This window comes from Marmota marmota, unplaced genomic scaffold, assembly GCF_001458135.2.
Source record: "Marmota marmota marmota unplaced genomic scaffold, marMar, whole genome shotgun sequence".
Taxonomy (NCBI): Eukaryota; Metazoa; Chordata; class Mammalia; order Rodentia; family Sciuridae; genus Marmota; species Marmota marmota.
In genome coordinates, this window is record NW_026000101.1 from 14946027 (window position 1) to 14970757 (window position 24731).

Sequence of the window (24731 nt, forward strand, 5' to 3'; positions counted from 1 at the left end):
CCTCCAGTGGAAGGACCAGGAAAGCCTCCCAGAAGGTAGGGGGCACCTGAGCTGGGTCTTAAAGGACTAGCTCTGTCACCTTGCCGGGACTTTTTGGAAGACATTTGGGGTAAGACACCTGGCTGGGCCCTGGAAGACATTGATCAGGCCACCTATCCATTAACAGGGATCTATCGGGGGTCCCCATCATGAGAACAAAAGTCAGAGTGGCTCCTGGCACTTCATCCTACCCACTCCCTACCCACTCCCTACCCACTCCCTACCCACTCCGAGTCTGACTCCCTCCTGTAGATTCTAGCTTCCATTTTTAGTTGCCTATAGGCAGAATTCATTAGGTTCTGTCATTGCTAACAACTCAGGAGTAGCGTATTTTTTTCCTCTAAATGCAGGTATTCTTTTGAGGGATTGGGTCTTTATCTTTTGCAGAAAAATCACTAAATTAAAAGAATTGCCATTTTAAATTGCAGATTAAAGAGAAACTTAATTAGAAGGGACGAAAGCAGTTGTGTTTGGAGCTTTTGTTCTTAAATTTTTTTTTTTCTTTTCCTGCCGAATCACTGCACTTGGAGTTTGTATATTTGTATTTTAGGTGAAATGATTTGCCTAATTAAGCCTGTCATTCATCACCACCTGTTCTCTCTAAAATATATGGCTGTATTATTAAGCTTGCCAACGGATGCATAAATTAAGTCAATGGGGAATTACAGTGTTGACTAGAACGTTCTTAGGTTTTATCCAATTTATCTGGTAAGAAACCCGATCTTTTTTTCCCAGTAAAGCAAAACAGCAGCTCATTAGGTGTCTTCACGTAGCATTTATTGCTCTCTGGCTACCCTGCAGGTACTGTGGTAGGCATGGGGGCAGGGCACAGGCAAGACAGCCCCTGCCTGCAGGGGCTCACTGGGAACTGAGATTAGGGTGCCGTGGGCAGGGATCAAGGTGAATCTTGGGTGGGATGATCAGAGAGTGCTTCCTAGAAGAGGTTCGAGCTCTTTAGAAAGGACCTTCTCTGGGCCAGGTGTGGTGGTGCACACCTGTAATCTCAGTGGCTCCAGAGGCTGAGTAGGATTATGAGTTCAAACCCAGCCTCAGCAACTCAGCAAGGCCCTAAGCAACTCAGTGAGACCCTGTCTCTAAATTAAAAAAAAAAAAAAAAAAAGGCTGGGGATGTGGCCCACTGATTAAGGGCCCCTGGGTTCAATCCCCGGTATCCCCCCCCCCCCCCCGCCAAAAACAAAGGAGGACCTTCTCTGGACCTGGCCCTCACCTGACTGTCTGATCTCATGCTCACCCCCATCCAGAGTCACCCACTAAGGGCTCCCCAAGACAGGTGCTCAGGTCAGAACCTGTTTCACCTTTTCCTCCCTCCACCCAAGAACATGCACCCCATCTGACCAGTTGCTATGGGGGCTTCCCTACAGCCCCCCCGGGAGATCAGGCTTCTGGGAGGCAAGGGAGGGACAGGCACCCAAGGTGACTTGAGTGCCACAGGCCTCGTCCCTGGCTTTAGCCCACCACCACCTGCAGAAGAGGCCCCTTCGGTGACCTTACCCTGGGCATAGCCAGGCTGGTCCTCCCAGTCCTCAGGCCAAAGTCTGTGGCCACCTGCCCCTCTCTTTCCCACACCTCACTTTTTTTTTTTTTTTGGATACTAGGGATTGAACCCTGGGGCACTTAACCACTGAGCCACATCCCCAGCACTTTTGAAAAATGTTTTACTTAAAGTCAGGGCCTCACTAAGTTGCTAAGGCTGGCTTTGAACTTGCAATCCTCCTACCTCAGCCTCCCAAGCTGCTGGGATTCAAGGCGTGCGCCACCCATGCTTTACTGTGAGTACAGAATGAGTCCTGTGTTCCCCTCTACCCCCCTCCCTACCCCTTTTATTAGTAAGCCTTTTTAAATTAGTAAACTTTTTTTTAGAAACTGAGTAGAAAAGTATGGACAGCCCCCACCTCCCCTGCCCTCCGTCTCTTTCTCAGCACAACCATCCTGTTACCAAGAGTCAGATTAGAACCTTCAGAACACCAGAACAGCTCTCGGAGCACAGCCAGAGTCCCTCCCCAGACTACCGACCCACCAGTCCCCCTGGACCATTTTGCTTCTCCAAGCCCAGCCACCTCTGGGGCCTGGAATTTGCGCTTCCCTGTGCGGGGATTGTCCTTCTCACAAATGTCCCTTCCTTTCTTCAGGTATTCACTTAGACATCTCTTTCAAGAGGCCTTCCCCATGATGCTATCTTGTCTTCGTCTCTGTAGCATTGCCACCAGCTGTTGACATGGTCCTTCTTCACCAGGACCCCGAGCTGTCAGGTGGGGGCGGGGGGGGGTGTTCTGTTTTGTTCCCCAGCCTTGAACTGTGCCTGGCACCTGGGAATGGGTGTTTCAGAGTGACTTGGGTGGACGGATGCACAGCCTGCCAGACCCGCTGCTGGGTGGACCTTCTGGGTCACAAGAATGGCTGGGTCCAGCGTGTCTGGAGCCTTCCCTTGGTAGGACCCTCCCTTCCCGGTTTTCTGTACTGGTTAATTAGAAAGAGTGTCTTAGAGGGACAGAAATGCCTCAGGGCCCCTGACTGCTCCGTGGTTGGCGTGGAACAAGTTCTTTCACATTCCTCGGTCCCAGTAGGCAACACGCTGTGGCAGTTGTGGCTGGGGTCTCCCTACTGCTTCCTGTGAGCAGGAGGGTTGATTGCCCTGTGTCGGAGTCAGACGTGGCTTGCCACCTCCATTGCTGGTCAGAGGGGAGTTTCTGCCTTTGTGAGGCTTAGCCCAGGTCATGGTGGCCTGCAGCTGGACTCAGCATCAGGAGCCCCATCCTGCAGGCCCATTCCGGGTCACTGGGTACCTTGTACTAAGCCCTTGCTGTATTTCATCTGTCTTCACCATGGCTCATTGAAGTTCAAAATGGTCTCTCAGAGAGGGTAAGTAACTTAGCCAGGCACACAGCTTAGGAGAGGTTGGTTTGGTAACGAACATGAAGCCCCCAGCATTGCGTCTGCACGGAGCAGATGTGATGATGATAAAAGTGTTGATTTTAACATTGATCGCGCACAGGCTGCCTGCCAGGCACTCTGCTTAGTCCTCTCCATGCCTCACCCAATCTGCCCCCCTCCCATGGAGTGTGTGCTCTTCATTCACCCTGTTTTTTCAGAGAAGGAAACTGAGGCCCAGAGAGAGAACTTGCTAGGTGGACCGCTGGTCTCTGGGAGCCCTTCTGGCAACTCAAGTTCCAGTTCATTATTGTCTATACTCTGTGGGGTATTTGCAGGGTCCTGCCCTCCAAACGCCTGTGGGGGTGCACCACACTCCCCAGGCCCAGGGCATTGGGAGGCCCATGGGGCCTGTCCCCTGTGGCTCTGCTCTGGCCATGCAGGGGGGGTCTGAATGAGGGGGAGTAAACTCAGGAGATGCAGTCTGACCCCCAAGGGCCTCAGAGAGGTCTGTACTGGGGAAAGGGGGCAGATGTGACCGCTGTGGCCCTAGGAGGGCTGGGAAGAGGGGAGGGAAGAGGGAGATTTTTCACACACGGTGAGAAACAGCTCTTCTCCTGAGAGCCACTCAGAGGAGGGAGGCCAAGGAGTGCCACACCCACCCCTGGTGGAGGTCAAAGATTTCTGTAGGGATAAGGCTGAGCTCGGTGGACTCTGAAGACGCAACCAGCCCCTCAAACTCTTAATCCAGCTTTGATGGCACCTGCGTTTCCTGTCTTGGGAAGCTCATTTTTTTTTGTTATAACAAAATACTTTGTGTCATTAATCAAGGAAAGAGTTTGTGGCTCTGGAGACTGGGGAGTCCAAGGGTATGATGCTGGAGAGGGCCTCAAGTCACGTCAACTGATGGCAGAAAGCAGAAGCCCTAAAGGGCACCTGCAGAAGAGAACACGAGGGGAGACCCCCGCTTCATAGCAACCTGCTCCAGTTGTCGCACCCCTTCCTGGGGGGCCGCTATTCCCTTTGGGACGCTCTGCCCCGCTGACTCGAGCACCTCCCCCTGGGTCCCACCTCTCAGGCTGCTGTATTGGAGGAATTAAGGTTCCAACACGTGAATTTGGGGAAGGGAGGGCACACTCAGACCATAGCCGAAGCCAAAATTTAGGGGGGCTATTTTTTTCATGGTTCAAAACGCTTCCTCCTGCAGATTATGAAGTGCCAACCAGAACCGTGGGCTGAGCTCGGTAACCGTTTCTCTCTCCCTCTCTCAGCCCAGTTCAACGGCGGTGAGAAACGGCAGTCATCCCCGTCGCCCTCGCGGGACCGGCGGCGCCAGCTCCGTGCTCCCGGAGGGGGCTTCAAGCCCATCAAGCATGGGAGCCCCGAGTTCTGTGGGATCCTGGGAGAAAGGGTGGACCCTGCCGTCCCCCTGGAGAAGCAAATGTAAGTCTGCAGGGATGGAGTCCACCTCACCCTGGTGGCCTCCTCTAGTCTCTTCCCTCCGCATTTCTCTGTCACAGCTTCCACGTGACAATTGAGACCGAGGCCTTTCATGGAGCCCCTTCTCCCAGCTCCTGTGACTCCTAGCCCCACCTGTCCCCCCACCCCCATTGCCACCCTCCCCCACTGTGTCTAGTAGGAGGCACTGCACAGTCACCTGCACCATGCACCCCTTACTTACCCTAGATTCTGATTTCACCACGCAGCAGGCAGGTGCGTAAAGCTCAGCGCGAGCCACCCCTGTCCTCTCCATCAGTGAGACCAAGCGATTTCTTGGTCTCCATCTGCTTGATACCTGGTAAATCCTCTACTCTCTGGGGTTTTCTCCAGAGATTTCCCGTCTCCAGTCAGTGGCCATATTCCTCCCTGCGGCCCCCAGGTCTCCTGCCCCCACTCCCCACACCCAGCACTGGGCTGGCCCAGGCCATTTAGTGCCCCCCCTCTTTTTTTTTAATTTTTATGTATTCTTTTTATTGTACATAACAATAGACTGTATTTTGACATACGTGCATGGAGTATCACTTCGCATTTTTGTGGATGTACACGGTGTGGAGTTACCCTGGTTGTGTATTCATATATGAACACAGGAAAGTTATGTCCAGTTCATTCTACTGTCTTTCCTATTCCCATCCCCTCTCTTCTCTTCATTCCCCTTTGTCTAACACAGTGAACTCCTATTCTCCACCTACCCACCCACGCACCCCCACTGTATTAGCATCTGCCTATCTGAGAGAACATTGGCCCTTTTTTTTGGGACTGGCTTATTTCACTTAGCATGATAGTCTCCAGTTCCACCCATTTACCAGCAAATGTCATAATTTCATTCTTCCTTATGGCCGAGTAATATTCCATTATGTATACATACCACATTTTCTTTATCCATTCATCTGTTGAAGGCACCTAGGTTGGTTCCATAGCTTGGCCATCGTGAATTGAGCTGCTGTAAGCATCGATGTGGCCACATCAGTGTAGTATGCTGATTTTAAGTTCTTTGGGTAGATATTGACTCCTCTTGACCACGATTGTCATCACCTTACTCTGCAGGGTCCTCACCATGTGCAGGAGGACCGTGTGCTGCTCTGAAACTGCCATTGGCCCCCCTTACCTCCAGGATAAGGCCCCATCTCCCTGGCCTGCCATCGGCTCTGTGAAATGCCCCCAGACTGCTCTTTCATTCTGTCCCACGCCACATCCCTATACTCAAGAAGTCTTTTCAGAAACTTGATAAAATAGGTGTGGGGCCCTGTGTTGGCTCCTCGGTGTGTCATCCCCTTAACAAGCAGATGAAGGGGCCCATAATCCCACTGTATGGAGGGGCGAGCACAGCTTGGCTCCAAGGCCAAGAGATTAGCTGACGCCAGCAGGGTCCCTCGCGGGACTTTCATGTGGGTTTTGAGTCCCCTGTCAGCCTTGGCCCAGGGACTTCTGGTCTTGCGCAGCCAGGGGCGCGTCCCCTCTCAGGAAGCTCTCGCTTGGAGAGCAGGATGCAGGGTTTTCCGAATGATGTCATGTGCTGCCTTTTTCAGCCTGCGCTGTTGTCCCAGGAGGCTGCAGCTTCATTCGTGATGGCCGTTCCTGCCCAGAGCAGTTCACGGGAGGCCCGCGGCCACGCAGACTGCGCACCAGGGTTGGCTTATTTCTGATCAACCTGTTCGCTTCTTAATCAACAGAGTGTAGGATCCAGGGATACCTGGGAGCTATTCTCCGTGCATCCAGTGGGCAGTGGCCAGGTCCGCGGGGCCCAGCCCATCCTGTCTCTCATTCCCAGACAGAGCCTTAGTCCCAAGCTCTCCTCCTTTCCCATTCCCACCCAACAAGGCCTCCCACCAAGTCCAGAGCCATGGCTGGCCTCCCAAGCCCTGAGTCATCCTCCGAGAGGTGCTTAGATAAGCCCACTCCCAGTAGAGCTGAGCGGGAGGAGGTCACGCTGCACCCGCCCCATCCTGCAGACTGACGAGGCTTCAGAGCTGGGGGCTCCTCCGGGGCCAGTCCCCTCCTGCACCCTGCCCCGCCCCCACCTCATCACGCCAGCACGTAAACCTGTTCCATTCGGGAACTCTGTCAGAGTAAGTAAAATCTCCTTGACCCACATCCTCTCGCAGGTGCTCTGTGGAGAGTGGCTCTATGAAGGCAGGAGTTTGTCCAGGTCACTGTTCCTCCCCCGTGGCTCAGGGCAGTGCCTGGCGTGTAATGGGTGCTCAGGAAAGGACAGTTGACTGAATAAACAGAGTCCCCAAAGAATTTTGGTACTTCTCCCCAGTCTGTCACCTCCCCTTCTGGGTCTCCCACCAAGCTCCCCTTTCCTGCCCGAGGCCCCAGACAGGCTCCCTGCGCTGCCCCCGCCCCTGCAGTCCCCACAGCCACCAGCTCCCTCCTGCATCTCATGCTCCTGGCGTTTCTCCCGTCTCCCTGGCCACTGCTTCTACCTGCTCCGTGGCTCCTCGCCTCTGACCTGAAGGCTGGACTCTCCTGGGCTCAGTTCCTGCTGCATTCTCCAAGGGGAGTCTCTCCCAGCCTCCACTCACCCAGAACTCCCCGCCCCTACCTCCAGCCGCCTGCATGGCCTTTCAGATGTACTGTGTCCAGAACGGGGCTCCTGACCACGAAACCCACTGCCCTCCCAGCGTCCATGTCTCCGCCAGCAGCACCACATCCGCCTAGTTGCCACTCAAGCCACAAACCTGGAGTCATCCAGATTCCTTGCCGCACAGCATCTGCCCCGTTACCAATTTCGTCAAATTCTTGCTCCAAAATGCTGCCAGAATCCGTCTGTTCCTCCCACCTTCAGTCACCTCTCATATGAAGCACTGCACTCGCCTCCTGACTTGATTCCTGCTCCCCCTGTGGCCCTCCTCAAGGCAGCCTGGTTGATCTTTTATTTGTAAGGTCCTCCAGAGCAAGTAACACTACTTCCTAACAAACACCTTCTCCTTTTCGATATGCTCAACAGACTTCTTCCCTCTGCCCTCAAAACCTCAGCTGCTTCCCATTCCTCTCTCATTCTGTACCTCTCTCTGCACTCAACAGTGCTTGGAACATCCTTGCACCTTTCTGCTCTCTGGACACCCCAAGCACATTCTTACCTCAGGACCTTTGCACTTACTGTTTCCCTTACAGAGATGATGTTTCCTTTGGCTCTTCACAGAATTGATTCCTTTTTGTGATACAGGTTCACAAGCCAAATGCCATCTCCTGGGGTCTTTCCTGACTGTTCATTGCAAATTGGACGGGATGAAGGGCAATGATGGAACCTCCTTTAACGTCCCGACCTGATGTGCCTACTCCACAGGGTCCAGCACGGCCCTAAGGTGGCCTCCTGCCTGGACTCTCTCTTCGGTCCAGGCAGGCCTGCTCAAGCCCAGCAGTTGGCCCCAGCTCCCACAGGACCACCCAGCCCAGCCTGGTCTACAGCCTCCCGCCGACAGGCCGTGCCCCAGCTGACTCCTGATCCAGTGCCCTTTGCCCTGTGCTCCTTTGATCCTCCACCCTGAAAGGAACTGGTGGCTTATCCTGTTTACCGCGGGGTTACCCTCAGTGATGATCCAGGCCAGTCTCCCTCCGGGGGCCAGCCGGGCCAGCTCCTGAGCTCTGGGAGGGACAGGCTCCGGGCAGCCCTTCCCTGGAGGCCACTTTAGGCCTTTCCCTGAGAATGGCTCAGCTTCAAATGGCTGGAAGTTGTTTTCCTAATAAAACGTTTTTGTCAGCTCACTGGGGGTGTGTGACACAGGCACAGTCCCCGGAGGACCGTCTCACCAAATCCGTTGGCTCTGTTTCCGGAGCCAGGCCTGTTTCTCCCCATTCCAGCACCTTATCCCCTCCACCGCCTCTGGAGAGGTTCTCACTGTGGCCGCCCCTGCAGCCCCAGCCTCGGCTCCTCCGCGTAGCTGGAGAGAGGAATCAGCTGGCAGTCTGTGTGCTCCCTGACCCCTGCCCTGGCCGGGTCTCCCCTGCAATGTCTAGTTCCATGCCAGCTCTGGTGAGCAGCAGCTCGGTCACGCTCCCACTGGACGGGGACTGAACTCCGGGTCCTCACCCACTGAGCCCCATCCCCAGCCCTAGTTGATATTGTATTTAGAGGCAGGGTCTCTCTGAGTTGCTTAGTGCCTCACTAAGTTGCTGAGGCTGGCTTTGACCTCACGATCCTCCTGCCTCTGGAGCCACTGGGGTTCCAGGTGTGCGTCCCCTCACACAGCTTGGACAGGGATCTCACATCTGGTGCCTGGTCCTTGTTTTTTAAAGCTGCTATTTATATTTTTCTCTAATGTCTTTTAGCCGTGGATGGACACAGTACCTCTACTTTATTTATTTACGTGGTGCTGAGGATCGAACCCAGTGCCTCCCGCATGCAAGGCGAGCGCTCTGCCTCTGAGCCCCAGCCCCAGCCCTGGCTATTTATTTTTTGAGATCATGGTTTTGTTGTGGCCGCTGTTGCCACCTGCTGCCTGTTCATGGCAGGAGGTGCCCAGCGGCCAGCAGTGGAAGGCGTCTTCTAGGCAGAAAGTCGGCGATGACAACAATCACCAGAAGGCAGCACCCCCACAGAAGCTGAAGATGTGCCCTGTGGACTGTGGGCGCAGGGGTGTGCAGGGGGGTGACTTCTGTGCAGCCGGCTAGCCCAGGCTCTTTGTGATGCTCGCAGTCTCCTTGGGTTGAAACTCACCCCCTCCAGTCTCTGCGCAAGTCCCTCCTGTGGGTCATCCCGATTCCTTCTCACAACCTCAAGGGGCTGGTGTGACGCTAACTTGGTGGAGAGTGGAGGCTCAGCCAGGGTCAGCGGCTGGACCCTAACCTGCAGGCAGATCCCCTGCTGCTTCCAACCACACTGGCCCCTAACCGTTTCCGGGACCCACGGTGCAGACTCCTGCTTCACACCCTTGTATGGGCTGCCCTTCCCTCTGCCAGGAAGGCTCCTCTCCAGCCTCTGTCCTTCGAGGCCTCCTCTCTCTCTCTCCCCCAGAGGTCTGCACTGAAATGCCATTCTCTCTATTAGCCTTCCCCGGCCACCTTGCCTAAAATAGCAGCCCCCAGCCAAGTGACCCGGCCTCACCTCATCTCCATAGTACCTGTCATCACAGGGCGTCCTGTGTGACTCCAGAGCGTCTGCTATCTGACTCCCTGACCTGTGGCCTGAGCCTCTCAAAGGAGGGGACTCTGGGTTTGGTTCACTTTTCTTTCCCCAGCATCTGGCACGAGGCAGGCCCTCAGTAAATTGTCTATAAAATAGAACAGACATACACCTGCCTTGTCACAGCTGGCCGCAGAGGACGCCAAGCCTCCCCAGGAGGTCAGGCCCTGAACATGCTCTGTCCTCTCCCCAGATGGTATCACGGGGCCATCAGCAGAGGAGACGCCGAGAACCTTCTGCGACTCTGCAAGGAGTGCAGCTACCTTGTCCGGAACAGCCAGACCAGCAAGCACGACTTCTCCCTCTCCCTGAAGTGAGTACCGTGCGGCCGCTCTGCCTGCAGGAGACCCCTGGGGCCCCCAGGAGACCGGCCATATGCATTAATTCAAGCCTTGGTTCTTCAATTTGGTCCTACTCCTGGGTCACAGGGGAGTTTCTGTGGTTGCATCATCACCTTCCAGAGAGGAGGGGTCTTCGTAGGGTCTGTGTTTTTCCCTAACCTGGAGTAGCTTTCGCCTGTGCTGCAAGCCAGGGCCTGTACAAAGATCTCGGCGTCCCCCATCCCTGTCTTGAACCTCTCACTTCAGTCCTCTGGGGAACACATTGTCCTCATTCTGCAGATTAGGAAATGGAGGCTCACAGAGGGCATGTGGCTTAGCCCAAGTGGCAGGGCCAGGCCCCAGGAGCAACCTTTTCTCTCTCCTTAGGCGCCAGGTTGTCCTTTGGCGGGTTTGATTTTCATGTGTCTCACAAAGGTTGGAAGGAACACCAGGGGGAGGTGGGGAAAATCCTGCTGGTGTTGATGCCTCTGGCTGCTGTGTGAACTGTCTTGTCTTTGTGAGTGGATGCGTGGAGGTGTGTGGTGCCGGGGACTGAACCCAGGAACATTCTCCCGCTGAACTAGGTCCCCGGCCCTTTTTTGTTGTTGTTGTTTATCTGTTCTGTTTAGATATGACGACATATTATACATACTTGGAATATAACTTAGGGTCCCATTCTTGTGGTTGGGCATGATGTGGAGTTTCACTGATGGTGTATCCATAGATGAACAGAGGAAAGTTATGCCTGATTCATTCCACTGTCTTTCCTGTTCCCATCCCCCACCCCTTCCCTGCCATCCTCTTTGTTTAATCCAGTGAATTTCTCTTCTCCCTCCCCAACCCCAACCCTTTATATTTTGAGACAGGGTATTACCGAGTTACCCAGGCTGGCCTCGAACCTGCAATCCTCCTGCTTCAGCTGGGATCATAGGCTTGTTACCACCATGTCAGGTTTTTCTGATCTGCGTGGTATTACTGTTGGGATGAACAGGTGCAGGAGTGAAAAGAGGGGTTTTGAGTGATATTGCTAGGTGGAACCCAAAAGATCTTCCTTCCTTTCTTCCTTCCTTCTTTCCTTCCTTTCTTTCTCAGTTATAGATGGATATAATAATTTTATTTTATTTATCTATTTTTTTTACGTGATGCTGAGGATAGAACCCAGTGCCTCACCCACGCTGGGCAAGCGCTCTATCACTGAGCCATAAACCCAGCCCCCAAGAGGTCTTCTAAAACCTACTTTATAGATAGGAAAAGGCCTCCAACAAAGAGGGATTTGCCAAGGACTCGGAGTTAGTCACATGGCTGGGTTTGAGCCCAGGCCCTTGATGCGGCAGGTACAGAGCATCCCTCCGGCTTCCTCTCCACCCTCACGCTTACTGAGGCCATGTGGAGGGCAGGCCTGCAGGGACGTCCCTGTCAGGAGCGTGCTGTTCTCTTTGCTGACATAAAGCAGTGTGGACAGAGGTCTTGGTGTGGCCGGGGAAGGTGAGGTTGGCCTGGGCTCTCTGTGAAGACCAGCACCGCTGGCTGCCCCGAGGAGGACGGTGACAGACTGCAGAGTGTTAGGAGGACATTGGGCAGAGGCTCTGGGAGAAGGGGGGTGTGCAGAGACATGCAGGGACCATCAGGGCAGCAGGGGCAGCTGCAGGGGTCCCCAGATGGGGCAGTTATGGGCAGACAGTTCAGCCCTGGGAGAGGACAGGTTTTCTAACACAGCTGATCCAAAATTAGAGCTGGCCAGAGCCGCCCCAGGGTAGTGGCCATCTTGTTACTGGGGGATTCAACTAAAAAAAGCTGGGCCACCACCTGGCCAAGGAGGGTGTGGAAACCATTTCTAGCCAGCTGGGAGGACACCCAGGAGGCAGAGAGAGGACATTGCTGTGTTCCAAGCTGCTGGCATGTGCACGCCTCATTGGCTGCCATCAGACCTGACGGGCTCAGAGGATCTGGTCAGTGATGGCAGTGGAAGAGGAGAATTCAACGTGCTAAACCACAACTGGGCTGGCAGGCTGAGCGGGAGGCCGCCAAAGCCAGAGAAACCATAATTGGATTGAGGAAAGGGCGGCCACAGGGAGCGTGCACACCGCTGCGCCTGCTGACAGAGCCAGGCCTCCTGAACTCCCCACTGCCCCAGTCAGCCCACCACCCTCCCTCACTGCCCAGAGATGATCTTGCAACTCAGGTGAATGACATTCTTCTGGAGTGTAAAAGGCCAGGGAAGCTGGGCACAGTGGTACACGCCTATAATCCCAGTGACTGGGGAGGCTGAAACAGGAGGATGGCAAGTTTAAGGCCAGCCTCCCCTTCCTGTGTCAATATAAAAAATAAAAGGGATAGGGATATAGCTTGGTGGTAGAGTACCCCGGGTTCCATCTTCAGTTTCACCAGAAAAAAAGAAAAAAAAAAAAAAAAGCAAGGAAGGCAGGTGGCATTACTCGTATTGTACCAGCCTTCCCCACAAACCCAGGCAGTGTGCAGCTGTTCGGGACACTGGTCCCTGTCAGTCCCTGAGTTCCTCAGTGAACCTCATCCCTCCTGCAATCCCCCGTGGAACACACAGAGGAGGGGCGACCGCCCCAGGCCAAGCCTGGCTGCTCCTCCAGAAGGACCAGAGCCTCCGCTGCTGCTGAGACTCCGTGTTCTCCGTGGGAAGGTGCAACAGCCCTGTGGTGACTCCAGCACAGCCCAGCCACAAGGGAATAGCCTCCAGAGCACCCAGGATGAGCCCCAGCGTAGGTGCTGACGAGGGGTGCGTTACCAGTTTTAGAAGTACCACCACCACATCCAGCCTGCGGGATCCACCTCTCAGTCCCTGTGCAACGCCCCCTGCCCCCCCCCACACACACCGGTTACACAAACAGGCCCAGACACCACCTCACGAACAGGTTTCAGAGGGCTATGAACACAGTCTCCTGCGGTCCCTGGTGTATGCCATTCCTTAGGGAGTAGGGCCCTCTCAGGGAAGGGACAGCACCTGGGTCCTCGTCCCCACAGTGTAGGCTTGTCATCCAGAGGGCCTGGGCTGCAGCAGAGGCAGCCTCATGCCTGGCTTCCCCACTCCCCAGCCTAAGGCTTTCATGCCATCGCTGAGCCTTGTTGTCCTCGTGTACACACTAGGACAATGACAGTCAGCTCCCAGCCCAGCCAGCTCCACGTCATTGTTACCTTGTGTTGTTCCCACTCTGCCCCCACTTCCTGCCATCTACCGGGTTTTAAGACACCCATTGTCCAAAATTCTGGACAGGCATCCTGTCCTGCCACTCACTGCTCACTGTGTGACCTTGGGCAAGCTCCTCCCCCCTCTGGGTCTCAGCATCCACATTTGCCCAGTGAAGAGTCAGACCTGATGCTCACTATCACTTGATACCGACACCGAGGTGTTACCTGACTCCTCACGTGTCCCTGTATGTGGCCTCAGACCCCTCTCTGTCCTTGGTGTGCCCTGGCTGGCTCGGCTGTACCTCCCAGGCCAGGGAGAAGGGTAGAGGGAGATAGTGCAGTGGCCACCACAACCCTGGACAGGAACACTCTCCAGGAGGCCCCAGGTCGTCTTACTGCACCCATCCTGTCGGATCCAGTTGTCAAGACTGTTCTGTGCCAAGGGGGACGAGCGATGAGGGTTTGGTTTTGTATGCTTATCCAGAGCCATTAGCTCACCCCCACCCCCACCCCCACCCCCACCAAGGACAGAGAGGTGGCCTTCCCTGGAAGAAGCCCAGATTGGGGAGGTGCACTCTCCTGTGGCTGGGCTGTCGGCCGTACCACGTGTCCCGGCCACTTGGGTGAGCACCCCTTTGCCAGCCACCCTGTGGCCCTGCTGTCTACTTCCCACTTGCTGGCAGCCTGCTGGGAGGGGGTCAGGGCTAGTTCCCCTGCTGGGTGCTGTCAGAAGCCAGGGTGTGCACGTTGACATCGGAATTCCAACTATGCTGGTTCTCCACCTCTGGCCGTTTCCATGTGAGCCTCTGGTGGACTGTGAGGGTGTTCCAGGATGCAGAAAGCATTTGGGGGAGTCTAGACTCAGAGGAGAGAGCCCCCACCCCTTCGTCCTTCCCCCAGAAGATATTTTTCAGAGCTCTCTGTACCAGGCACAGGGCTGGGTTCGAGGTGAGAACAATCAGGCCAGGGGCCCAGAGTGTCAGGCCTGGCCAGTTCAGCCTGGGCCTTGGGAGCCCAGAGTTGGCACCTGGTGGGTGGTCCTTGCCACAGAGGGTTGGGAGAAGCCACAGGGGGAGGAGGCTGCACTTGAGTCTAAAGAGAAGCTAGGTGTTCCCTGGCAGGACCGAGTCTCAGGGTGGTGCAGAAGAGCTCCAGCAGGACTTCTGTGCCAGCCACCAGAGAAGTTCGTCTCAGTTCTCAGTGACGAGGATACTGACATGCAGGTCCACTCAGTCCTGCTCTCAGGCTCCCCTCACACACAACTCCCCTTGTGCCTGGCCCTCCCTGCTCTGTATCAGCAGTTGGGACGTTTTGCAAGGCCAGAGTTTGCTCTAGCACAGCCCCACAAGGTGGCTAGGCAGAGATTCCCCAGGTCCCCAGTATCTAAGGGCAGAGGAGGCTGAAGGCTTGCCAAGGCCTCCCACAGAGCTGAGGCTGGCCTCCAGACTTTCCATCCCGTCCTCAGAGCTCCTTCTGCTCTGTCAGAAAGTCGTAAAGTGTCAGACCTGGAAGTGACCTTAGAGGCCCGACTAGTTCAGTCCCTGTGCCGTGTGGATGAGAAAACAGACCCGAAGGGGATTCCCAGTGGTCCTAAGCTATCCAGCTGGCACTTGTCCACACTGACAGCAGAGATGGTGACTGTTGCCACTGTGGGGACCAGCTACATCTTTGGATCAGACCACGCTGGCCACTTATCTGGCTCTCTGTGGCAGATACCCCCACCTGTGAAGCTAGCTTCAGAGGTGCTGCCGACAGCCCCCAGTCGTTTCCCGACCCCATCCAGCCTGCAGAACTGCCCCTCTTCCCTGTCTCCAGTCTGACTTGATGGGCAGCAGCTGACCCCGCCCACCGCGGCCCCTGGAGCGCCACTCCACCGCTCACTCCACCGCAGGAAGCAAAGGGGATGAGCCTTTGGAAATTGGCAAGAAAGTACCAAACTCGAGCTGTTTCCTGTTTCTGGCAAGGCAGGCACTAGGAAAAGGGGCCAAAAAGTTGTGACAATCTCGTTGAAAGGGTTCTTCAGGCATTTTGGATTGTGAGTGGTTCTTCACAAGTTCTTCTGTTGTGCGTTTTTTGCAAAGAATCTGGACGAGATGAGGGATGGGGGACTTTTTAAAGACTGCAGAGCATGCAGCTGGTGGAGGGGGTGAGTCCTCCTGGGTAGGGTACCTGTGTGGCCTGTCCTTGGGATGGGGGCACACAGAATGGCACTTCTGAAGTCTTGACAGCCAGGGAGGCCACTGCTCCTTTGGCAAAGGTCCAGCCTCGGGTTTGTTGAAACAGGCAGTTCCCACCCATTTGGAGGAAATAGCCCTGGAGAACCCTCACAAAAAGGGCCTTTGGCTTTCAAGTCCCCAGAAGCAAATTGCCACTTTCTTGCAGATGTGGCGTCAGAGGCCTTGGGCTGGGCCTGTTTGCACAGTGCCCACACTCCACCGTGAGCATCTAGAGCTTTCCTGTCTCTTTCAGTGAGAGTCACTGACCAGAGCTCCAGCCCCACAGGGGCTCACTGTTTGAAAAGGCCCAGAAGGTCCTTGTCATTAACTCACAGAGAGCAGTGCTTAGAGTTGCCTAAGGTGGAAAGCCCTGCCAGAGGAGAGGGACCAGAGAGGGCAGTATTTAAGGATGACCAGGCCTTCGATGGTGAACAGTGGTAAGGAGAACGGGCACAGAGGCAGGAGGTGCGCAGGCTGTGTAAGAACCACAGACAGCACGTGGCCTGAGCCCAGGAGAGGTGCAGCCCAGTGAGTGGCAAAGGAATTGGGACTTTATCCAGTAGGGCAGCGAGGAGCCCCCGAAGGTCTTGAGCAGGGTGCAGGGATGCTCGCCAAGAACGATGAGTGACGAGGACACCAGGAGTATTACCAAGGAGGGGACAGCTTCCCCCTCCTTGTTCCTGTACATGTGCCACCTGCACCCACATAGCCTGAGTGATAGCATGGGGTCAGTTCTAAGAGGCCAGGAGACTAGTAGCATGTGAAATCCAGGGTCACCCTTTTCCAGATGTAAAGGGAAACCACAGTCTCTGAAGACAGAGATATCTGAGTTCAAATCCCGGCTCCCTTTGTCACCAGCCTCGTGATGCTAGACTTCACCTAAAAATGGGGCACGCAGGTAAGAAGAAGGCTGGGCAGACGAGCTTGGTTCATGGCAGGCTCGGCTCCTCCCGGCTTATCCAGAACCTTCAGAAATTGCCATGGAAAGCAGCAGTGTGGACAGAACCCTGGGTGAGTCCAGGCCAGCTCTGCTCTGGTAGGTGTCTAGGGCTAGTGTCTCCCTGTCTTTATAATGAGGTTCTGGGGGCTGAGGATAGAGCTCAGCGGTGGAGGGCTTGCCTACTTGGGGCACTGGGGCTGTGGCACTTGTCTAGCATGTGCAGGACCCGGGTTTTGATCCCCTGCACCATAAACAATAAACAAAAAAAAAAACGGGGGTCTGGGTTTGATGAGTACAGGCTTCTAGTTGAAGGGCTTCACAGGTAGGCCACAGCATTTCCCCTCGGTCTTGCCGTAGTGGTAGGGCCCCACAGCATCCTCAAGTACTGGACAGGGCAGGGCAGTTGATGGAGAACACGCCCCCAAGCCTGCAGGTCGATGGGTACCTTTGCTTCCTCTTGGTGCAGCCGGATTGTGTTGGCTGCTGGGCGCCCATCACCACCCAGCAGATGCTGCAGTAGAAGTGGTTAGGTGCCATGGGGCCAGGAAGAGCTGAGGGACGCATTTCAGTTAAGGGTGTTTTTCTTTCTTCTCTCCCCTCATTGATTTATATCGTAAAAGAGAGAGTTTTCAAACAGTAGGCATGTCTGGGTCTAGGCAGGCAGGCGAGTGATTAATCTTAGTTTGTTGCTGCTGACAGCCAGGAGCAAGAAATAATAAAGGTTTGCAGGGCGGGGAGGAGAGACTGCGGCTGGCGCCCATCAGCAGGGAGCGCGGCCTTCACCTCCCCCTGCCAGCTGAGCATCCTTCCAGTGGGTCAGCATCTGAGGCTCCAAACACTTAACTCCACGGGGGCTGTCCACTCCCATGCAGGAGCCGCCAGGTTGGTCTCTTCAAGACCACAGCAGGGTCTCCCAGCAGTTGTGGAGCTCCCCAAACAGTCCCAGAATGCCCTGGGCCCCAGCTGGGCCCCCGAGGGCAAATGAGTCCTATGAAGGACGAGCCTTCAAGAAAGGCAGGTGTGCGCAGCTGGGGGCACAGGGACTGCTGGATTTAAGACCCCCACGCTGCTCCCCTCAGACCACAGCTCCCTGGGTTCCCGGCCACATGCCCATGATCCTCTGATCCTTTGACTCCACACCTTGCCGAGCTGCCAGGTGGGTCCCAGGGCTGGAGGAAGAGGACAAGGTGGGGGGCAGGTAGGCAGCCACAGCAGGTGCTGTCCCAGGGAGGTGAAGGATGGTGTAGGGTTCCACATGGAAGTGGCTAGTGCTGCCTGTTGCAGGGAAGAGGGTTCTGACTTGTTCCTTGGAGAATGAGGACTGAGGCTGTGGAGGGTGGTCAGGGGCCATCCATGCTGAGGCAGCAGCCCAGGAGGGGAGCAAATGCTCCAGTGAGAAAGGGTTAGGTGCCATGGGCCATCCAGTGTATTCCATCAGCAGCACCTCTCCTCCTCTGGGTGAAGACAGCTCTGAGCAGCAGCGAAGACCCTGGCTCTGGATCAGTCTGGCTTGGGCTCTTGAAACCCAGCTGTTTCATGTCCTAGCAGGGTGGTCTTGGGTAATGGGGCTTATGTGTCTGAGCCTTGGTTTCCTTGTCTTGTAAAATGAGTGTCATGGGTGTGATAATATAGGTGAAGTGCTTAGTGCACACCCAACATGCAGTAGCAAGTACTCAATCGTAGAGCTCCACTGTCCTCATCGCAGACTTTGGAGAGCCGCAGGTTGTAGGGGCAACAGGTCAGTGTTGGCTCAGAGCCTTTGGATGGTCTGGGTTCAACTGAGAAGTTTCTGTACCCACATCTACTTTCCTTCACAGTGGTAGGATTTTAGCATTTGTGTGGCTGCAACTAGAGAAAATCCTCCATTCCCATAACCAAGACTTTGAATCTTGCAGAGTTAGGGTCAAATCCAGGCTGCCCTCTTCCTGGCTGTGTGGGCTTGGATAAGTTCTCTCCCGGATCTCTGATCAGCAGCAGCTGCAGATGCTCCTCAGCAGGCCTCTTCCCTGTCTCTCCACCCTGCTGCCCCTCCAGCTTTCCCGCCGAGTCTGTAGACATTGTCAATCAAATACTGTTTTTCACTACTTCGTTATGGTCTCCTGCTCATCCGATGGGGAAGCAAGTTTGCAACAAGCCAGGGTAGTAGCTCCCAGAGTACCCTGAACCAAAACCTTGGGATTTAGGGGACAGAAAGTGACCTTTTGGTGTGTGGAGGGGTATACTAGGAATTGAACTCAGGGTCACTTGACCACTGAGCCACATCCCAGCCCTATCTTGTATTTTATTTAGAGACAGGGTCTCGGTGAGTTGCACAGTGTTTTGCTTTTGCTGAGGCTGGCTTTGAACTTGTAATCCTCCTGCCTTAGCCTCCTGAGCTGCTGGGATTACAGGCATGTGCCACCATGCCCGGCTCAGAAAGAGACCTTCTAGATGATCTGTTACAAGTGGAGAAACTAAGGCCCAGAGTGAGGAAGAAGCTTGCTGCCTCCCGCTCACCCCCAGACCTTGTTTCTAGCTGAGTTGGCCTGTGAGAGAGGCAGGCCAGAAGGGGACTGTTTGTAGTGTGCTTCATGTTTTCTTTTTCCAGAAGATCCAAAGGAAATGCCATGATGAGGAGCTGCTGCTTTAGGCCAAACGGACTCCTCAGACTCTTTGCAGGGGACTAAACAAGAACAGTGAGCTTTGGAATGTGCAGATCCCTCACAGATGAAAGGACACATCCCATGTCATTTTCCTTTACTCAGAATGACTAAGAAAATGCGCCATACCAGTGGTAAAGCAAGTCTCAGGCCAGGGCCCTCGCTCTTCAGGTATTCCCTCTCTGGGACCCTGAGCCCAGTGCTGTGGTGATTTGGGTGCCATGAAGTGGACAGTGTGGCAGAAGGCCTAGGCTGGCGCTCACAATGCCAGGAGCAGATCCCGAGGACCATGTCCAGGACCCTGGAGCCAGAGAAGGACCAATACAGTGTGCGCCTGACTCCTGGCAGCTGACCAGCTGGGGTCCAGGACCAGTCGTGGGCCTCCGGTGGCACCTTCCTCTGGGAGGGGGCCGGGTAGTCTGAGTTCCACCCATTCTTGATTCAAAGTCCTGCAAGCTGGTGGGAAAAGCCCCACACCACCAGCCACCTCTCTGGGTTACTGAAGCCATGCACATTGGGGCACCAGTCAGGGGGCTGGTACCAGGGGAGATCCAGCTTTGTCACTGTAGTGGTGTGTGGTGAGAAGGCGAGAATTATTGCCTTCAACTTTCACGCGTTGCAGGTGATGAAGGCTCAGGAGTCTAACACAGCCTGACACCTTCTTTTTGTCCCATGGGGTCTCAGCAGAAACTACCCCTTCCTCTCCAACAGGGTCCAAGCCATCAGTGTGGACAGCATGGCCCCAGGACCTATGCCAGGTGTTCTGAGCAAGACCTGGGCCACCAGCCCCGTGCCAGGCATTTTTCTGGTACTTTTTCCCAGGCAGTGGCAGAGACCTGAAGCCCCTGGCCCAGTTTGTGGGATTCTGAAAACAGGAGGGCTCGTTCCATCTGGCTCTGACCCAGTGGTGTCAGGATGCTTGACCTGGCCAGGGGATCCCGGTTTCTTCTCCGGGTCCAGTCCTCAAGCAGCCAGTGGAGAAGGCATAGCGCCTCGTTGCTCCCACTTGACATGAAGGAAACTGAGGCTCAGGGAGGCTGAGAACATGTCCAGGACCATGGAGCCAGAGAAGGACAGAAGCAGAGTGTGACTGTAGACTGTGACAGAGTCAGACCAGCCTGACTCCTGGACCGCTGTTCTTTCCTGGCTCCTCTGGGCCGTCTGCTCCAACTGAGCTTGGAAGGTCAGTTTCCACCCAGGGACTGGTCTGAAGGCCTCTGGTAGCAGAGAGAGGCTGAGGCCCACTCAGAATGGCCAGTGGTGACCTCTGTACTTGGCAAGACAGGTTTTCAGAAACTCCGCCTGGCCGTGGATGGTGCTAGATCCAGAGCCAAGTGAAGGATGAGGGGGGTGGCGGGAGGAGAAAGGCAACTGACGAGGGAGGGGAGAGAGAGGAGTCCAGGACCATGTCCAGAACTCTGAGCAGCGGGGTGGCTGTGGACCAGGAGTGTTGGTTGAAAGAGCTAGGAAAACACTCTCCCAGTTCTGCTGCCACTTCCCCGCTTCCCGCCACTGCCCAAGACCCAGAGCAAGAGGTGCTGCTCTCACCTGCCTCCCTCTGCCAGTCAGGCTCCAGAGCACCTGCCCGCCTGGCAGCACCACACATGCCCTCCCCTGCCTGCCCCATGTCCCCGCCCTGCCAGGCAGCAGCATTGCCCTTTGTTCCCCCGAGAGCTGCCCGGTCCTCTCAGCATCTGAGCCGCCCTGATTACGTTTCCAGCCAGTTTTTAATTATCTCGTATCAGCCCGCGTCAGTCTGCCTGTGCAGCCTGGCCACCAGGGGAGGCATTCCAACTGCCCATCCGTCGCCAGGAAACCTCTCGTGCCCCAGGACAGTTCCTTTCTGGAAGCACTGGGTGGTCTCCCCAAATGAGAAAAACATTTCTTTCCAATCACATTTCTAACATCTTGTTAATGTGACTTATTTAACAAAATTTTTGTAGGAGCCATCTGGGAATGGGTTGGTGGGGGGGTTGGGGGGAGGGTCTATGGGATGCCACAGGGACAGGCCTTGAGGGCAGCACAGACCACGTGCCTGCCCTCAGTGAAAGGGGGACAGCACAGAGAATAAAGATGCCACCAGGAGCCAGAAGATCAGAGCCTGGATCCAGGCAGGGGGGTCAGCCAGTGGCTTCCCAGCTCTGAGCCTCTCAGCCCTAGGCCAGGGACACAATAGAATTGAAAGCTCTTGTCAACTCCAAGAGACTGCGCTCCCCGCTCCTCGGGTGTTGGGGGTGGGGAGGGTTGCAGAGTCTTTGTGCTGACCCCAGGAGAGGGTTTGGGATGTAGGGTTTTATTTTGCTTAGATCTGGGTAAATAACTCAAAAGCCCCCAGAGAAATGCGGTTGGCCCCCACCTAGAGGTGTTTGGTAGATTTTGAAGTGACCAGCTTCCTACAGTGAAAACCCAGTGTCACAGGCAGGGTTCAATGATTCCCCAGACCTCCCGGCATTTAGCGCCAAAAGGGGTCTTGGGTCAGATGCCTGACGAGGTCCTGGGGTGAGCTGCTGGCAGAACCCACATGTCCCACTTCCATCCGAGGATTATTGCCCTTCTGAGCTGAGAAGCACTGTCTTTCTTTCTCCCATTCTCTCCATAAATGCTCTTGGTATTTGAGGCAGATTTATAAAATCAGACGTCAGATTTTACAGCCCTTGTCTTTGCTCCCAGAGTTCAAATGCTAAAGCTATAAAAATGGTGTTTTGCTCTGGGGGTGGGGAGGTGGCACTCACACGAGCCTGGCCCTCTGCTGGAGAGGACACCGCCTCACTCCCAGCTCTTAGTGCCCCAGCCTGCTCCTTTCCGGGCAGCTCCCCCAGTGAGCAGCCGCCAGCCTCCTTCCAGCCCCAGCCGTGGGTGGTTTTTGCCACTTTTAATAATGCTTTTTCTTTTTCTTTTCCTTTTTCTTTTTTTTTTTTTTCCTTTTCTTTTTAAGATTACTTCACCCAAGAGGAATATCAGAAACAATTGGGTTTGGCAAAGCACGCTTATTAGAAATGCTTTAAATAGAACTTCCTTTTTTTCCTCCCTGCTATTTTGCTTTTGAATATCCACATGCTGCTGATGGCCCCCAGGCTTGGGGACCAGCCTCACACACTTAGCACAGACTTGCAGAGCAGGGTTACAAAGGAGCTGGCGCAGGCTCTCACTACTGAGCGCCTGCTGTGCACGGGGCCTTCAGCTGGGCTGGACAAAGACACCAGCCTCTGAGCTCCCAGCTTAGACAAGGAAATAGGTAAGCACGGTGCTGAGGAAGAAAGTAAGTCTGACCAGAGGCATCTTGGAGGGCTTTTGGGATATAGTAGCATTTGAATAGGACCTCAGAAGAGAAATAATATTGAAACAAGAAAACCAGGGTAGCTGGGCGTGGGAGCAGTTCAGGAGGCTGAGGCAGGAGGATCACCAGTTCAAAGCGAGCCTCTGCAACTTAGTGAGGCCCTGAGCAACTCAGTGAGACCCTCAAATAAAATATGAAAAGGGCTGGGAATGTGGCTCAGTGGTTTAGGGTCTCTGTGTTCGATCCCTGAAACAAACAAACAAAAAGAAAGAAAATAAAACTAGGATAATTGTTTATTGGTGAAGCAACAGCAAGGTTTAGGTATTTTTAGATTTGGGATTAGAGGGGAAACCTCTGTGATATCCCCTCTCTCCCATGGCCCTACCTTTCTTTGTAAGGGTGGCTTTTTAAAAATGTCACCCATTTTAGTTTCCATGTTAAAATCGGGCTACATAAACTCAGGACTCTGCTTTCTGCCCTCTGATGGCTGAGACTGCTGACCTTGACCCTCAAGGTGATAGTCTGAAATGATCTGGCATCTGCTAGGGATGTTTTGTGGCCGAGAGTTTCTTTAGAAGTCTTTTTATCTCCCCACCATCCGAGGGCCTGGCACATAGTAGGCACTCAGGAAATATTTGGAGATTATATTCCAGAGAAAAATACTTTCAGTTTTCAAAATGAGCCATGATTGTCATGAAGTCAGGTCACAGACTCCAGCCAGCCTGTGACTGCATCACATACATATGCATGGGGTGGGGCTGTGCCAGGATGTGATTAACAGCTATCTGCGAGTGGTAAAATGAGCGCCGGGGTTTGTCTTCTTTTTACTTATTTGTGTTTTCTAGATTTTCCACACTGAATCTTTTTTTATAATGATCTTTCTTTCTTTCTTTTTTTCCTTCTTGTTTGTTAAATGAGGCTGAGTAGGAAACTCATTGGCTGTGGAGTCAGGAGACCCATTTATGGTCTCTACTCCCTCTTAAGGTCTTCTTTGTGACTGTCTTTTGTGTCTGTTCCTTGGGGGTACTTTAGTTGGGGGTGATCAGAAGAGAGAGATCACACAGAGCCGTGGCTAAGAGGGTGTACTGTGTAGAGCTGAATACCTGGTTCAAATCTGGATTCTGCCTCAAGCTAGCTTTTTGGCCTCCGTTTCTGCCTCTGTATGATGGGGGTAGTAACAGTCTCAGGATCATCGTGAAGTATACATGAGATTGTGGTCTGGGAGGTGCCTTGAAACTCAGAAGTGCTGGTCAGTGATCTCTAGTTCCCCAGCACATCCCCGCTCTGGGTCTCCACCAACCAGCGTGACCACTCCTGAGTTCAGATTTTCAGGCTCGAGAAGTACTTTTTTCCAGAATTGTTTCAGTCTTAACCAAAAGCATAATCCAGGGAGAAATGTGGCGTTGACTCCTGTACTTTTGTGGGAGTCGTGCTTTTGAAAAAGCAATTCGTTCCGATAGTAAGTAACTTTGGGACTCAATTACTTGCAGCCATGCTGAAAAAACCTGTAATTAATGTGGTCAGACCCCAGCCAAATAATAAAATGAAAGCTTTGTTGTGTATCAAGGCAGAAATCAATTTCATTAGGGAGCAGAGAGCTGGAGATTTAATTTTGAGAGAATTCTCCACCCTGTGGAAAGAGGTTGTCAGGAAGCTGCCAGAGTGAATGTCCAACATGAGAAGATTTGCCCTCCAGAGCCCAGACTACCGACGGGTGACAATGACCTTTCAAAATTGCGTTTCTGAATCTTGTGAGCGTGGGCAAAGCCGATGGACTCTTTGCTTCTTAATGTTCTTGGACCCAGGCTCTTTTTTGGTTTTGGTCAGAAGGTGAGAGCTGTCTGCCCCTGAGGACTCTTGAGTGTTAATAGGATCCTGTCCTTGGGGATTAAGAGGATGGGGAAGAGAGAGGTGAACTCAGGAGGTCAACAGCCACCCCACATTCATGATCTCTGAAGGGCCTTCCCAGGGCAGGAGTGACCGTGGCCTGCAGAGACCAGCTCCTGGAGCTGGCACCGCTGTCAGCACACTGCCATGCTTCAGCTCAGCATGAGGAAGAGCTTGCCCATGGCAGGGCTGGCTGAGGTTGGAAGGGGGTATCTTCGTAGGGAGTGAGCTCCCTGCTGCTGAGGGTAAGCAACAAAAGTTGGGCCCTAGGCTGGGGCTGTAGCTCAGTGGTAGAGCACTTGCCTAACACTTGTGAGGCACTGGGTTTGATCCTCAGCACCCCCATAAAAATAAATAAATAAATAAAAATAAAGAATTATGTCCATCTACAACTAAAAAAAAAAAGATTAAAAAGTTGGACCCTGAAGGGCTGGGGAAATAGCTCAGTTGGTAGAGTGCTTGTCTTGCATGCATAAGACCCTGGGTTCAATCCCCAGCACAAAAAAAAAAGCCTCCTCTATGTGATGAATTTGCTCAAATGGTCTTAGAAATCTTTGGGGCTGGGGCTGGGCTCAGTGGCAGAGCACTTGCCTTGCATATGTGAGGCACTGGGTTTGATCCTCAGCACCACATATAAATACATAAATTAATTAATTAAAGTCCATTGCCAACTTAAAAAAAGTTTAAAAAAAAAAAAAAGTTGGACCCTGAGTGCTGTGGCTATCAAAATGATGCAGCCA

General features: G+C 53.9%; 1 protein-coding gene across 1 annotated transcript in view; it reads left to right on the forward strand.

Annotated features, from left to right (window-relative positions):
* Shb (SH2 domain containing adaptor protein B) overlaps positions 1 to 24731 on the forward strand; it is a 183484-nt gene that overhangs the window by 147610 nt on the left and 11143 nt on the right. The window contains exons 7-8 of the mRNA XM_015492129.1: positions 4200 to 4371; positions 9747 to 9866. Coding sequence (XP_015347615.1) covers positions 4200 to 4371; positions 9747 to 9866 — 292 coding nt within the window. The remainder of the gene's footprint in view (positions 1 to 4199; positions 4372 to 9746; positions 9867 to 24731) is intronic.